Consider the following 16,041-nt stretch of genomic DNA (forward strand, 5'->3'; position numbering starts at 1 on the left):
GGATATTCTCCTAATGCCCAAAATGATAATGCCTAGTATACTATTGGTATCATTTTTCAATCTTTAAATAAAATTATAACTTTTAAAATTTATTATTTGAGAGGCAGACAGAATTCCCATTTGCCAGTTTGTTCCCCAAATGCCCACAGGGCTAAGACTGGGTTAGTGCAAAACCCAAGAACTAGGAAAGCAACTCTATCTCCTACATGGGCGGCAGGAATTAAACTCTTTCAGCCATCACAACTGCTACCCATGGTCTACATTAGCAGGAAACAAAGTTAGGATTGAGAGCTGGATATCAAATCCAGATACTCCAATGTGAGATGTGGTGTCTAAAGCACTAGGCTAAATACTCATCCTAAAATTATAAGTTAAGCATTTTATGTGTTGTAACAATATAAAGAACACAGGACACTGATGCTAGTAAGAGAATGTTTCACATGAAAGAGAAAAGTAAGAGCTTAAAAAAAGGAAATAAAAAAGGAAGGAGAGAAGAGGAGAAAAGGGAGAATTCGGGAGAAATTCAAACTTGGATGGAAAACAACTATTTCTGTTCATCTCTAGGGCAAATTTAGTATCAACACCCAATTTAAATGCAAGCAACAAAGAATAGCTGTATAAGTAATAGTTATGATTTTATCATCAATAAAAATAATATATATTTTATTTCTTTTTCTTTTTTAAAAAAGATTTACTTATTGATTTGAAAATCAGAGTTATAGTTATAGAGAGGGAGAGGGGCAGGCAAAGAGATCTTCCATCTTCTGATTCATTCTCCAAAGGGTTATCATGCCCAGGTCTGGGCCAGGCAGAAGCCAAGAGCCAGGAACTTTCTTCCAATCACTCATGTAGGTGCAAGAGCCCAAGGACTTGTACCTTCATCCGCTGCCTTCCCAGGTGTATTAGCAAGGAGCTAGATTGCATAGTATGTCAAAGTATCCTTTATGATCATTACTTACTAAAATTATATTGTTACTAAACTTGCTGTTCTTTTCATGTAATGAGTTATAAAGATGCAAACATGGGGTAGATCTTCATTTGGCCCAGCCATTAAGAAATCACTTGTGGGGGTCAGCGCTGTGGCATAGTGGGCTAAGCCTCTGCCTGTGACACTGTCATCCCACATGGGCTCTGGTTCTTGTCCTGGCTGCTCTTCTGATCTAGCTCTCTGCTACGGCCTGTGAAAGCAGCAGAAGATGGCCCAAGTACTTGGGCCCTGGCACCTGTGTAGGAGACACGGAAGAAGCTCCTGGTTCCTGGCTTCAGATTGGTTCAGTTCCAGCCATTACGGCCATTAGAGGAGTGAACCAGCAGATGGAAGACTTTTCTCTCTCTGTCTCTCCTTCTCTCTGTCTATAACTCTATCTCTCAAATAAATAAAACCTTTCATAAAAAAAAAAGTTAAAAAAAAAAACAACTTGAGATATTTGCATCTCATATCACAGTACCTGTGTCCAAATCCCAGCTCCATTTCCAATTCCAGCTTCCTGCTAATGTGCACCCTGGAAAGAAACAGGTGATGGCCCAAGTACTCGGGTGCCTATCACCTACATGGGAGACCCAGATTAAGCTCCTCACTCATGGTTTCAGTCTGGCCTAGCCCTGGCTATTAAAGGCATTTGGGGAGTGAAACAGTAAATGAAAGTTCTCTCTGTGACTGTGTCTTTGTCTTTCAAGTAAATAAAAAATACAAACAACTTTTTAAAAAAGGTTTCAAGGGCAAGAGCTGTGGCGTAGCAGGCCACAGCTACGTGCCCTCTACTTCGTGCAGTGCCAACATCCCACATGGGCACAGGTTCAAGTCCTGGCTGTTCCATTTCCAATCCCATTCCCTGCCGATGTGCCTGGGAAAACAGCAGATGCTCCCACACAGAAGACCCAGATGAAGCACCTGGCTCCTGGCTTCAGCCTGGCCCAGCCTTGGTTGATGCAGCCATGTGGGCAGTGAACCAGCAGATGGAGGATCTCTCTGTCTCGTTCTCTAACTCTGTCTTTCAAATAAATAAGAGGGGGATCTGTGCTATGGTGTAGCAGGTTAAAGCCCCAGCCTGCAGCACTGGCATCCCATATGGGCTCTGGTTCGAGACCAAGCTGCTCCTCTTGCTATCCATCTCTCTGCTATGGCCTGGAAAGCAGTAGAAGATGGCCCAAGTCCTTGGGCCCCTGCACCCATGTGGGAGACCCAGAAGAAGCTCCTGGCTCCTGGCTTCGGATCGGCGCAGCTCTGGCCGTTGAGGCCATCTGGGGAGTAAACCAGCGGATGGAAGACCTCTCTCTGTCTCTACCTCTCTCTGTAATTCTGTCTTTCAAATAAATAAAATAAATCTTCATAATAATAAAAAAAAAGCAAAAAGGGTTAGGAATCTCTGATCTAAATTGTACAGTTAAGAAAACATGTAGAAATTCTTTTTGGAGGCCGACACTGTGGTGTAGTGGGTGAAGCCACTGCCTGCGACACCAGCATCCCATAAGAGTGCCAGTTCATGTCCCAGCTGCTCCACTTCCAATCCAGCTCAGCTATTGCCTGGGAAAGCAGTAGAAGATGGCCCAAGTCCTTGGACCCCTGTATCCGCATGGGAGACTCGGAAGAAGCTCCTGACTCCTGGCTTTCAGACTGGCACAGCTCTAGTCGTTGAGGCCAATTGGAGAGTGAAACAGCAGATGGAAGACCACCCCCACCCAACTCTCTGTAACTCCGTCTTTCAAATAATTAAATAAATCTTTAAAAAAAAAAAAAGAAAGAAATTCTTTTTGAGTTACAGTCCTATTGTAGTTACACTTGTAGTTAGAACTGGTAGTTAGAACTTGTACTTACTCTCAGTTTACTACAGACAGCTTGTAAGATGCTCAACTTAAAACATATGTTTTCTTGCAAAGAAAACACTACTTAGGTTTGTTGAAAAATGCATACATGTGATACATGCATACTGTGATACATGGATTTCATAATAATAAGTAGGTATCAGAATAACAGAATTCATAGTCATTTGGGGATTAAACTATTAGAGCTTGATTTTATCAACTGGGTAGTAGGGTTGACTTTCTCTATACTCTAAAAATTAGTAGCTCAAAGTCAATATAAATAAAAACTTACAATACCAAAAAAAGTTAATATGGTTATTTATCTAACAATTTTATTATAGGTGCAAATGCTATTAATTAGGATTTTTCAAAGATAATAAAAGAAGAACTAACTAAGTAGTTTAGTTTGAACAACATATAAACATAACTTTATGGTTCATCAAATTATAAAAAGACAAAAAATATATTACGTAAGCCATGGAAAGCTGTCCATACTGTTAAATGTTATTTTATATATAAACTTTCAATATTTTCCTCACCTGCCCACCGGCTACAATGGCTCCAAATAGGTGTAATAAGCAACACTTAAGACTTTCCTTGAGATGTTCACTTTCCTGAAAACATTCTGTGAATATAATACACAAATAAACAAAAATAAGAATTCTCTTTTATAAGATGTTTTACCTCTAAAAAATTTCTAATATAGAAATACGAAGAACTAGTTGAGGAAAGCCTAAAATGTTTTAAAAAGAAAAGCTGATATGCATTTTGTCACAGGAAGGAAAAGAGAGACCAACTATCAGGTAGCATTTTAAGTATCTTATGTTATCACATTTAATTCTCATAATACTTCATATAAGAATGATAATTTCCCCTACTTATAAATGTACATACAGAAGTTCTAAAGTTAATACCTTGTCTGAGGAGGTCACATGATTATCAAGTGACAGAGCTAACAATTAACACAAACCTAACATAACTGTATTTTCTCACTAGTACTATGATGAACACCACCACCACCACCTTTACTGTCTGCATTCGAATAACTACCTATAGTTAGCCAATTATGAAATGAAATAATTAAGCAAAAAGATTTCCTAAGTCCATTGCAGGGCAAGAATTCCAAAATTCTAGAACCAACTACAGTAATCTTTTTCTTAACATTATAAATTATTTTATTCTTTTTAAAAAGTTATTCATGCATATGACAAAGAAAACTAAAACGACATAAAAGAGCTGACAAGGGAAAGCAAGTCTTTCCCTTACCTATTCCTTAATCCATCACACTACATCTACCTTAAAAAAAATCTATGCAATGTGCAGGCATCCCATGGTATCCATAGATGACTGGTGCCAGGTGTCTTTCCCACCCAGACAGAAACCATTATCTCATGTATGCTCAAGGTCTTCCATAAAATGGTTTAGTATTTGCAGAGAACCTTCTGTATATCCCCTCATATACTTTAAATCATCTCTGAATTACTTGTAAAAGCAAACACAAAGTAAGTTTATTGCAAATAGCTGCTGTTCTATATTATTCAGGAAACATAACCAAAAACAAAACAAGCTGTACATATTCAGAACTAATACAATTTTTTAAATGTTTCTACATCTGTGGCTGGTTTATTCTGTCGATATGGAATCCACAGATGAGGAGGCCAGGCAATATTCCTGCATCACTGTTTTTGTTTTCTACTTCAATGTATTCTGTACATAATTGTATCTTTTTAAAAAATTTTATTTATTTATTCAACAGGTAAAGTTACAGACAGTGAAAGGGAGAGACAGAGAGAAAGGTCTTCCATCCACTGGTTCACTCCCCAAAGGGCTGCAATGAGTGGAGCTGGGCCAGTCCAAAGCCAGGAGCCAAGAGCCTCCTCTGGGCCTCCACACAGACAGCTGGATCAGAAGAGGAGCAACTAGGACTAGAACCGGTGCCCATACTGAATGTGGCGCCAGAGGCGGAGGATTAACCTACAGCACTAGCCTCCATAATTATATTTTAAGAGATAACATCTGGGGAGCCGCACTGTGATGTAGCAGGTAAAGCCCTGCCTGCAGTGCCAGTATCCCATACGGGCACTGGTTTGAGTCCTGGCTGCTCCACTTCCAATCCAGCTCTCTGCTTTGGCCTGGGAAAGCAGAAGAACATAGTCCAAGCCTGTTAATGCACCTGGAAAAGCAGCGGAAGATGGCTCAAGTCCTTGGGACTCTGTACCCACATGGGAGACCCAGAAGAAGTTCCTGACTTCTGGTTTCAGAATGGCTCAGCTCTGGCCATTGTGGCCATTTGGGGAATGAATCAGCAGATGGAAGACCTCTCTCTCTCTCTCTCTGTCTCTACCTCTCTCTGTAACTATTTCAAATACATAAAATAAATCTTTTTTTAAAAAAAAAGACATATGAGATAAACACTGATCATAAGACTGCTTGGGTGGCCATGCTAGTATCTGATAAAGTAAGCAGAGTATTATCAAGGCAAGGCAGGGAATATTACCATGAATAGAGAGGAAAATGTGATTGTTGAAACTAGGACATGAAAATAAGACTCAATAAAAAATTAAATTGATTAAACTTATTCAGAGTATGTTCTCTCATCATATTAGAATTACATTAGAAAGTAATGAGGGCCGGCGCTGCGGCTCACTAGGCTAATCCTCCACCTGCGGCACCGGCACCCCGGGTTCTAGTCCCAGTTGGGGCGCTGAATTCTAGTCCTGGTTGCTCCTCTTCCAGTCCAGCTCTCTGCTGTGGCCCGGTAGGGCAGTGGAGGATGGCCAAGTGCTTGGGCCCTGCGCCCTCATGGGAGACTGGGAGGAAGCACCCAGCTCCTGGCTTCGGATCAGCACACAGCGCCAGCTGTGGTGGCTATTAGGCGAGTGAACCAACGGAAGGAAGATCTTTCTCTCTGTTTCTCTCTCACTGTCTATAACTCACTCTCTCTGTCTAACTCTGCCTGTCAAAAAAAAAAAAAAGGCAAGCAAGCAAGCAATGAAAGGGGTCAGCACAGTGGCACAGCGGGTAAAGCCGCCACCTGCAGTGCTGGCACTGTACAACAATCCCTTGAACTTATTCTTGTCTGACGGAAATTTTTATGAAGATTTTATTTATTTAATTGAGAGGCAGAGTTACAGACAGAGAGAGAGAGACAGAGAAAGGTTCTTCAATCTGCTAGTTCGCTCTCCAAATGGCCGCAATGGCAGGAGCTGGACAGCCCAAAGCAAGGAGCCAGGAGCTTCTTTAGGGTCTCCCTTGTGGGTGCAGGGGCCCAAGCACATGGGCCACCTTCCACTGCTTTTCCCAAGCCACAGCAGACAGCTGGATTGGAAAGAGAGCAGCAGGAACATGAACCAGTGCCCATATGGGCTGCTGGCACCTCAGGCAAAAGCTTAGCCTACTGCACCATAACTGAAAGTTTGTATCCATTGGATAATATCTCCCCAGAACCCTCACACGTTCCCTAATAACCATGATGTCAAACAAGAAAGGAAGGGGCTGGCACTGCGGCTTACTTAGCTATTCCCCCATCCTCCGCCTGTGGCGCCGGCACCCCGGGTTCTAGTCCCTGTCGGGGTGCCAGATTCTGTCCCGGCTGCTCCTCTTTCAGTCCAGCTCTCTGCTGTGGCCCTAGAAGGCAGTGGAGGATGGCCCAAGTGCTTGGGCCCTGCACCCACATGGGAGACTAGGAGGAAGCACCTGGCTCCTGGCTTCGGATTGGCGGAGTGCGCCAACCTCAGTGGCCATTTGGGGGGTGAACCAATGGAAAAGGAAGACCTTTCTCTTGTCTCTCTCCGTCTAATTCTACCTTTAAAAAAAAAAAAAAAAAGATGGAAGGAAGGGAAGGAGGGAGGGATAGAGGGAGGAGAAATATTTTAAATCGATGAAAAGAAAAAAGTATATCAAAATCGGAGAGACATGGCTAAGGTAACACTTCATGAAAAATGTATAGCCTGAAACATTCATAATAGAAAAGAAAGCCTAAAAAAAGAAGGCATAATTAAAGATTAATGCTTCTACCCTACAAAGCAAGAAAAAGAAGAAAATTAAGAGCAAGGGAAATAAACAATAAAGAAAAATCTATGAAATGAAAACTTAGTTCATAGAAAAAAGCAATATAACTTTAAAAACCTCTAGCTAAACTGATCAAGAAAAAAATGAGAGAAAATATAAATTACCAGTATCAGAGGTAAAAAGGAGGATATCAAGTCAGATCCCACAGACTACAAAAAGACAATAAAAATTATTTTTAAAAAGTCTTTACAGCAATAAATTCAACAACATGGATGAAAAATAAATTATTTAAAAGATAGAAATTACAAAACTAACACAAGAATAAATAGGAGATCTGAATGGCACTTTATCTAGTAAAAAACAACTGACTCCATAATCTACAAGCTTCTCACAAAGTAAACTCCAGGCCTAAATGGCTTTGCTAGAGAATATTAAAAGCATCATAATAGCAATCCCAAGTCAACTCTCCAGAAAATGGAACACTTAACAACTCATTTAATAAGATCACCATTATTGTTTAAGCCAACCAAATATGGCTTTTTGTTATGCCAGTCCGGGCCAAATGAAGATAGATTTTGGTAGCAAGAAATGCAGTAGTGCTGTGACAAATACATGAAAATGGGGAGGCAACCTTCAAACCAAATCAAAGATAGATGCTGGAACAGTTTTGAGGTGCATGCTAGCAATATGGACCTGCCAGTAATTCTGGTGAGTTCTCAGACGGAACCAACGTGTCTTTGAAAACAGTAAGATAATCTTAGTCAGAAAGTGGCAAAGAACTTGGTTAAAGTGTGTCAAGGTAGAACTGGTAAGTACTGAAATTGAATCTACCTGAGGCAATTTCGAGGTCAAGTGTTGAAGGAACATTTACATTTCTCCTGACTATGTATAGTAAAATGTGAAAGGAAAGTAAACTGAATGAATTTATCCAAAAAAGGACCAGAACTTGAAGATTCTGACAGCTTTCAACCTATCCATACGGTAATAAATGACAAAGCCTGTACTGAAGAAAAACACCAAGAGTGTGGCTAGACAACCATTTGATAAAGAGACCTTTTGTATGACTCACGGCCTATCTGCTATCTAGAACAGAGGCCAGGAACAGAGATGGGATTATATTAGCAAAGACACTACCATTTTGAACTAAAGGAACAGGGAAAAGTAGGAAAGGCATGAAGGTAGACTGTTGAACTTCTTGGATTCTACAGGACCAGACCACAGAGCTATTCAGTTGTGAACAGGTGCTACCCTTCAAGAAAAGGGAAGAATGCCTTTGACAGGCAGCTCAGCCCAGAGATCATGAGGGCATTTATTTCTTCCTTCGCTTCCTTCCCTTCCTTCCCTCCCTCCCTCCCTCCCTTCCTTCCTTCCTTTCTCTTTCTTTTTTTGACAGGCAGAGTTAGACAGTGAATGAGAGAGACAGAGAAAAAGGTCTTCCTTTTTTCTGTTCATTCACCCCCCAAATGGCTGCCACAGCCAGTGCACTGCGCCAATCCGAAGCCAGGAGCCAGGTACTTCTCTTGGTCTCCCATGCGGGTGCAGGGCCCAAGCACTTGGGCCATCTTCCACTCCCTTCCCAGGCCACAGCAGAGAGCTGGACTGGAAGAGGGGCAACCGGGACAGAATCTGGCGCCCCGACCGGGACTAGAACCCCGGGGTGCTGGCGCCGCAGGTGGAGGATTAGCCAAGTGAGCCGCTGTGCCAGCCTTCTCCTCAGTTTCAAAGGGTGGAACCACTTCTCAGGTTACAGACAGACAGGATGACCCCATTCAGTGCCTCAGGAGTGAGGGTCCTCAAGAACTGGTGCAGTGCCAGAGGGTGACTCTAGCACTCTAGTGAGCCTGTCAGGTAGGGTATCAAACCAACGAGAACTTTCTCAAGCCTAAAGTTCAATGGAATTAGCCTTGCCAAGTTTGGGTCTTGTCTGAAACCTGGCATCCCTTTCTTGTTTCCAATTTCTCTCATTTTGAATGGGAATGTGTATCCTAGGTCTGTCCCACCATTGTATTTCGGAAGCAAATAACTCATTTGGTTTCACAGGTTCCCAGCTGAAAAGGAATTCTGACTGACAAAGAACTGCACCTTGACCCTCACACATACCTGCTTTAGGAGATATTTAGCTGTGACTTTAGATATTACATTTTATAGAGTTGAGGTTGGAATGAGTAAACACTTGGGGCTGTCAAGACAAAATGAATATATTTTGTCCTTGATAAGTTCATGAATCTTGGGGAATCAAGGAAGGAATAATATGGAGTAAGCTCTATGCCCCACCCCAGATTCACCTGTTGAAGCCTTACTCCCTCTCCCCTGCCATGTGACAGTTTAGAAGACAGGCCCTTTTAAGGTTAAATGAGATCATAAATGTGAAGCTTTCATCCACTAGAACTGATGTTTATATATGTATGTATGTACTTTTTTAAATAATTTATTTATTTGAAAGGCAGAGTTACAGAGAGGCAGAGGCAGAGAGAGGGATAGAGGTCTTCCATCCGCTGCTTCACTCCCCAAACGGCCTCCATGGATGGAGCTGCGCTGATCTGAAGCCAGGAACCAGGAACTTCTTCCAGGTCTCCCACGTGGGTGCAGAGGCCCAAGGACTTGGGCCATCTTCTACTCCTTTCCCAGGCCATAGCAGAGAGCTGGATCGGAAGTGGAGCAGCCTGGACTTGAACCGGCACCCATGTGGGATGCCAGCACTGCAGGCAGCCCCACATTTACTTACTTAACAGGCAGAGACAAAGAGAGACACAAAATGACAGAGAAAGATCTCTCATCTACTGGTTCACTCTCCAAATGCCTCCAATAGTCGGTGCTAGGCAAGGACAAAGCTGGGAACTGGGAACTCAACCCAAGCCTCCCACATTGGTGGCAGGGACTCTAATACTTGAGCGCTCTATCACTGGCTGCCTTCCAGGGTATGCATTAGCAGGAAACTGATATTGGGAGTACAGCCAGAAACTTGAACCCAGGCATCACGAGCATTAGCTTAACCAGTATGCTGAACACCCTCCCGATACCCTTGTAAGAAGAGAAAGGAACACAAGTCTCTCCTCTTTCCAACACCTGAAGATGCGCAAGAAGGTGAACATGTGCAAGCCACAAAGAGAGATCTCAAAAGAAACTCTCTTGGACACTTGTTCTTAGACATTCTACCCTCCAGAACTATGAAAAAATAAAAAAAAATTTTTTTTTGACAGGCAGAGTGGACAGTGAGAGAGAGAAACAGAGAAAAAGGTCTTCCTTTTCCATTGGCTCTCCCTCCAATGGCCACTGCAGCCGGCGCACCACGCTGATCCGAAGCCAGGAGCCAGGTGCTTCTCCTGGTCTCCCATGTGGGTGCAGGGCCCAAAGACTTGGGCCATCCTCCACTGCACTCCCGGGCCACAGCAGAGAGCTGGACAGGAAGAGGAACAACCAGGACAGAATCCGGTGCCCCGACCGGGACTAGAACCCGGTGCGCCAGCGCCACAGGCGGATGATTAGGTTACTGAGCCATGGCGCCAGCCGAAAAAATAAATTTCTATAATTTAAGTCACCCAGTCTATAGTATTCTTTTATGGCAGACCAAGCAGACTAACACAATTACCTTGATATAAAACTACATAGATACAAAAGGTTAAATAACCTCTACCAACCTGTATTTTTCTTCAACATTAAATATAAAAATCTTTAACAAAATATCAACAAATCAAAAGCATCATGTATCATGTAACCATGGCCAAAGATGGTTTAGTCCAGAAATGCAATGTTCAGTTTCACATATGAAATCTATGTATTTCACTAATTAATACACTGAAAGTAAAAAAAAAAAAATCAAAAACATACAATTACCTCAAATGGATACAGTGAAAGTATGATAAAGAAAAAAAGTCAATATTTATTCATAATGAAACTATTAACAAATGGTAGAATAAAATGTCCTCCATTTAATAAAGGCAATCTATAACAAAATCTGGGGGCCAGTGTTGTAGCATAACAGGTTAAGCTGCCACCTGCAATGCTGGCATCCCACCAGCATCCGGTATCGGTATCAGTTCCAGTCCCAGCCACTCCATTAAAATCTAGTTCTCTACTAATGTGCCTAGAAAAGCAGCAAGAACTGGCCCAAGTGCTTGGGCTCCTCCATCCATGTGGAAGACCTGTAAGAAGCTCCAGGTTCCTGGCTTCAGTCTGGCCAACCCCCAGCCACTACAGCCATTTAGGGAGTGAGCTTGCAGGTTGAAGAAAAAAAAAAATATATGAGACTTTGTCTTTAAAAAACATTTGTAGTTAGAATCATAATTAATGATGAAAGGCTGAATTTTTTCCCTCTACATGTGGAAATGAGGCTTAAGTGTCTTATTATACCACTTCCATTCAAGAGTATAAAAAGGCATATAGTTTGAAAAGAAAAAAGTAAAACTGTATTTTTTTGCAGAAAACATGACTATATAACCTAAGAGGGACTACACTATAGAACTAAATTTAACAAGGTCAAAGGATACAAGATCAATATACAAAACTAAACTGTATTTCCTTGTATTAGTTAACAATTGGAAAATACAAGCGAATACCAATCATTTTCAAAATTTAAAAAAAAAAGTTCTTCAGATAAGTTAACAAAATATGTTTAAAACCTATAAAAGGTCAAAAGATTGTGGAACTTGAATAAAAAAGTAAGTTCAGGGGCAAACAGAAAGTCTAGAGGTTAAGTCACTGGTTAAGATGCTTAAGTAATTCCTAAGATGCCTAGTAATTCCTGGCTCTCGCTCATGACTCCAGCTACCTATTAATGCAGACCCTAGGAGGCAGCAATGAAGATTCAAGCAACTAAGACTCAACCGCTTTTCAGTTAAGTGATCCCTGTTAAATATAAGAGTGGGAATAAGAGAGGGAAGAGATGTGCAATTCGGGACATGCTCAAGCTGAGTTGCCCCAAACGGTAGAGTTAGAAACATACCAGGGGATTCCAATTCAATCCCATCAAGGTGGCATGTACCAATGCCATCTCACTAGTCCCAGTGATCAATTTCTGTTCACAATTGATCATAATGATAGGACTAAGAATCAAAGGGATCACATAAACAAGACTAATGTCTGAAAATACTAACCAATAGAACAAAAAAGGGAGAGAATGATCCAACATGGAAAGCGAGATACACAGCAGACTCATAGAATGGCAAATGTCCTAAACAGCACTCTGGCCTCAGAATCAGCCCTTAAGGCATGCGGATCCAGCTGAAAAGCCTATGAGAGTATTTCAGGCATGGAAAGCCAAGACACTCTGGGGCGGGGGGGGGGGGGGGAGACCTAAATGAAAGATCTCCGTGAGTGAGATCCCAGTGGAAAGAACAGGTCATCAAAGAAGGAGGTACCTTTCTCTGAAGGGAGGAGAGAACTCCCACTTTGACTACGACCTTGTCTAAATATGATCAGAGTCGGTGAACTCAGAAGGCTTCCATAGCCTTGGCAACTCATGACAAGAGCCTAGGGTGATTACTGATGCCATAAACAAGAGTGTCAATTTGTTAAATCAACAACAGGAGTCACTGTGCACTTACTCCTCATGTAGGATCTCTGTCCTTAATGTGCTGTACAGTGTGATTTAATGCTATAACTAGTACTCAAACAGTACCTTTCACTTTGTGTTTATGTGTGGGTGCAAACTGTTGAAATCTTTACTTATATATACTAAACTGATCTTCTGTATATAAAGAGATTTGAAAATGAATCTTGATGTGAATGGAAGGGGAGAGGGAGCGGGAAAGAGAAGGGTTGCGGGTGGGAGGGAAGTTATGGGGGGAAAAAGCCATTGTAATCCATAAGCTGTACTTTGTAAATTTATATTCATTAAATAAAAGTTAAAAAAAAGACTCAACCACTTGGGCTAGAAAACCTGTACTGAGTTTCTAGCTCCTGGCTTCAACTCTGCCCAGCCCTGGCCTACTTCCATTTACTGTGGAGTGAAAGTAACGGGAATCTCTCTCTCTCTCCCTGCCTCACCCAGCCATCTCAAATACATGAGGGGAAACATTTTTTTTAGAGATTTTGTTTATTTGAAAAGCAGAGTTACAGAGAGAGAGAAGCAGAGATCTTCCATCTGCTCATTCATTCCCCATATGGCCGTGACAGCCTGGGCTAAGCCAGGCCAAAATCAGAAGCCAGGAGCTCCATCCAGGTCTCCCATAGAGGTGGCAGGAACCTAAGCACTTGGGTCATCTTCCTCTGCTCTTCCAAGCCCATTAGCAGGGAGCTGGATTGGCAGTGGAGCAGCCGGGACACAAACACCACATGAGATGCTGGAGTTGCAGGCAAAAGCTTTACCAGCTATGCCACAACACAGGCCCTGGGAAAATTATTTTTAAAGGTAAGTTTATTTTAGTGAAAACAATTCTGAAATCTATACATGTGAAGGGTTTTCAGAAAGTTCATGAGAAATGTATTTCATGAAAATTTTTGGAACCAAATTTATCATCATTTAATTCCACTTTTCCATCAACTTTTTAAAGTACTTTCATATATAAAACATAAAAAGGCTTTTATGGGGTCCTGCACTTCTAAGCCAAAGTGGTGCCCATGTCTACCAATTCTGTTTTATAATCTCACCAAAGAGGCAAGTATTGTGGTACAGCAGCTTAAGCCACCACCTGCAATGCTAGCATCCCACATTAGCACCACTTCAAGTCCAGGCTGCTTTATTTCTGATCCAATTCCCTGCTAATGTGCCTGGGAAAGCAATAGCACTTGGGCCCCTGCCATCCACATGTGAGACCTAGATGGAGTGCTGGGCTCCTGGCCCCAGCATTGGGGTCATTTGGCGAATAAACCAGCAAATCAAAGATCTCTCTCTCTCTCTCTCTCTCTCTCTCTCTCTCTCTCTCTTGTTTTTCTTAGAGCCAGTGCTGTGGCCTGCAGCACCAGCATTCCATATAGGTACCAGTTCAAGTCCTGGCTTTTCCACTTCTGATCCAGCTTCCCAATTACTGGGCGTGGAAAAGCAATGGAAGATGGCCCACATACTTAGACCCCTAAATCCACATGGGAGACTCATATGAAGTTCCTGGTTCCTGGATTTGCCATGGCCCAACCTGGGCTGCTGCGGCCATTTGGAGAGTGAACCAGCAGATGGAAAATTTCTCTGTCTCTCCCTCTCTAACTTTGCCTTTCAAATAAATAAATAAATCTTAAAAAAAAAAAATCACCAAAGAATAGCCCTGGGACTGCCATGAGGATTCCTGCTAAATAGCAACTCATTTTACTGTTCTACTGGGATGCTGGGTTTCCTGTCATGTACCCCTAAGAGAGGCCAGTTCCCTTCATGAACTATTGTGAATATATGGGTTTGATTATCTAGCTAAAGCCAGCTTCACTATTGTTGGCTAAGTACAGTGAGCAAGGCAATTATCTTTACCAAGCAATCGAGCAGAAGACAATTTCAAAGGCAGAGAGACAACAGAGATCTTCCATCCAGTGGTTGACTCTTCAAACACCCCAAAACACCCAAGGCTAGGCCAAGTAGAAGACAGAAGTCTCAAACTCATTGCAGATGGGTAGCAAGGGCTGAAGTTCTTGAGATGTCAACTGTTACTCCCAAGGTAACAGTTAGGACACGCATTAGTAGGAAGCTAGATCACAAGAGGAGTAATGGCAACTTAAATCAGGCACACCAATATGGTAAAAAGGCATCCCAAGTTACAAGTTAAGACCCTGTGCCAAATGCCCCCAAAAGATCATTTCTGTCTTATTTTATTCCAAAGGGAAAAAAATAAGAGAAAACAAGTAAATATGGCAAAATATAAAGATCTGACAAATCTGAGTGGGACACATATACTTGTATTCCTTTTTTATTCTGCAAATTTTACTACAACCTTGAAAGATGGCATGATCATCTTTCAACAAAGAAAAGTATGGTCTACATAAGTCACAAATCTAGTGGCTAACTCTCTTAAGTATCCTATCTTAATTAAAAATGTTAAAGATCTAAAATATACATGAGGGTGGTTAAGGCATTGGGTACAGTGGCTAGATACTGTTTGTGATGCCCACATATTTGAGTGCTTTGGTTCGAGTCCTGGCTCTGCTCTTAATTCTAGTTTCCTGCAAATGCACACCTTGTGGGGAAGTATGTGATAGCACAATTATCTGGGTTCCCATCATCTACATGGGAGACCTGGAATGAGTGTACACTGCTAGTATCAGCTTGGCCTAGTCCCAGGGATTGCCAGCATTTGGGTAACTGCATATGGGCAATCTCTAAAAGAAAATAATTAACTAAACAATTACTTAAAATACATGAGAGTACCTCAAAAAGTTCACATAAAAGGAGAGTACTTGGTCTAGTGATTTACACCTGCATCCCATACCAGAGTGCCTAGGTTTAATATTTGACCTCAGCTCCCAGCTCCAGCTTCCAGTTAATGTGAACCCTGGGAGGTGGCAATGACAGCTCAAGTACCTAATTCCTACCACCCACGTGGGAGACCTGGATTGAGTTCCTGGCTCCTGGCTTTAGAGGCACTGTAGGCATTTGGGGAGTGAACCAAGACTGACAGTCTTGTCCATCTCTCAGATAAATAAAGGGAAAAGGTCATGGAAAATGGAGTTACAAGGCAACCTTATTTTGATGTAAAAAGTTTTAAAATAATACATGTAAAGAGGTTCATGTAAAACTTGTATTATGAAAAAACTATGCACGCACTTCAAAATTATTTTGTACAATGATAAGAGTATACTTCAAAAAGTTTGTGGAAAACAGAATTAAAAATATGTCTATTTTGGTGTGAAAAATGAAGCTCATGCATGTGAGCAGCCTTCAAAAAGTTAATGAATAAAGCAGATCATGAAAAGACTACACATGGATTTCAAAATGATAGCCAGGTTAATCACATTCTCCACAAACTTTAAAGTACTCTCTCCAGGCGCCACGGCTCACTAGGCTAATCCTCCACCTGCAGCACCAGCACACAGGGTTCTAGTCCCGGTCAGGGCGCCGGATTCTGTCCCGGTTGCCCCTCTTCCAGGCCAGCTCTCTGCTGTGGCCAGGGAGTGCAGTGGAGGATGGCCCAAGTACTTGGGCCCTGCACCCCATGGGAGACCAGGAGAAGCACCTGGCTCCTAGCTTCGGATAGGTGCAGCACGCCAGCCGTGGCAGCCATTTGCAGGGTGAACCAACGGAAAAAGGAAGACCTTTCTCTCTGTCTCTCTCTCTCACTGTCTAACTCTGCCTGTCTTTAAAAAAAAAAAAAA

At 42.1% G+C, this 16,041-nt stretch overlaps 1 protein-coding gene across 18 annotated transcripts in view; it reads right to left on the minus strand.

Annotated features, from left to right (window-relative positions):
- NBEAL1 (neurobeachin like 1) overlaps positions 1-16,041 on the minus strand; it is a 197,675-nt gene that overhangs the window by 126,525 nt on the left and 55,109 nt on the right. For 15 of the 18 annotated variants that reach the window (XR_016231935.1, XR_016231936.1, XR_016231937.1 and 12 more), the window contains one exon: positions 3,342-3,427. The exons of the other annotated variants lie outside the window; for them this stretch is intronic. Coding sequence is in view for 4 of the 15 variants with exons in the window: in XM_089330021.1 (XP_089186147.1) it covers positions 3,342-3,427 (86 nt within the window). In the remaining 11 variants the exon portion in view is untranslated. Of the gene's footprint in view, positions 1-3,341; positions 3,428-16,041 lie in introns of those variants that run through there. 18 annotated transcript variants of the gene reach the window in all.

This window comes from Oryctolagus cuniculus, chromosome 3 (assembly GCF_051225735.1).
Source record: "Oryctolagus cuniculus isolate XC-2025 breed Fujian yellow rabbit chromosome 3, ASM5122573v1, whole genome shotgun sequence".
NCBI lineage: Eukaryota > Metazoa > Chordata > Mammalia > Lagomorpha > Leporidae > Oryctolagus > Oryctolagus cuniculus.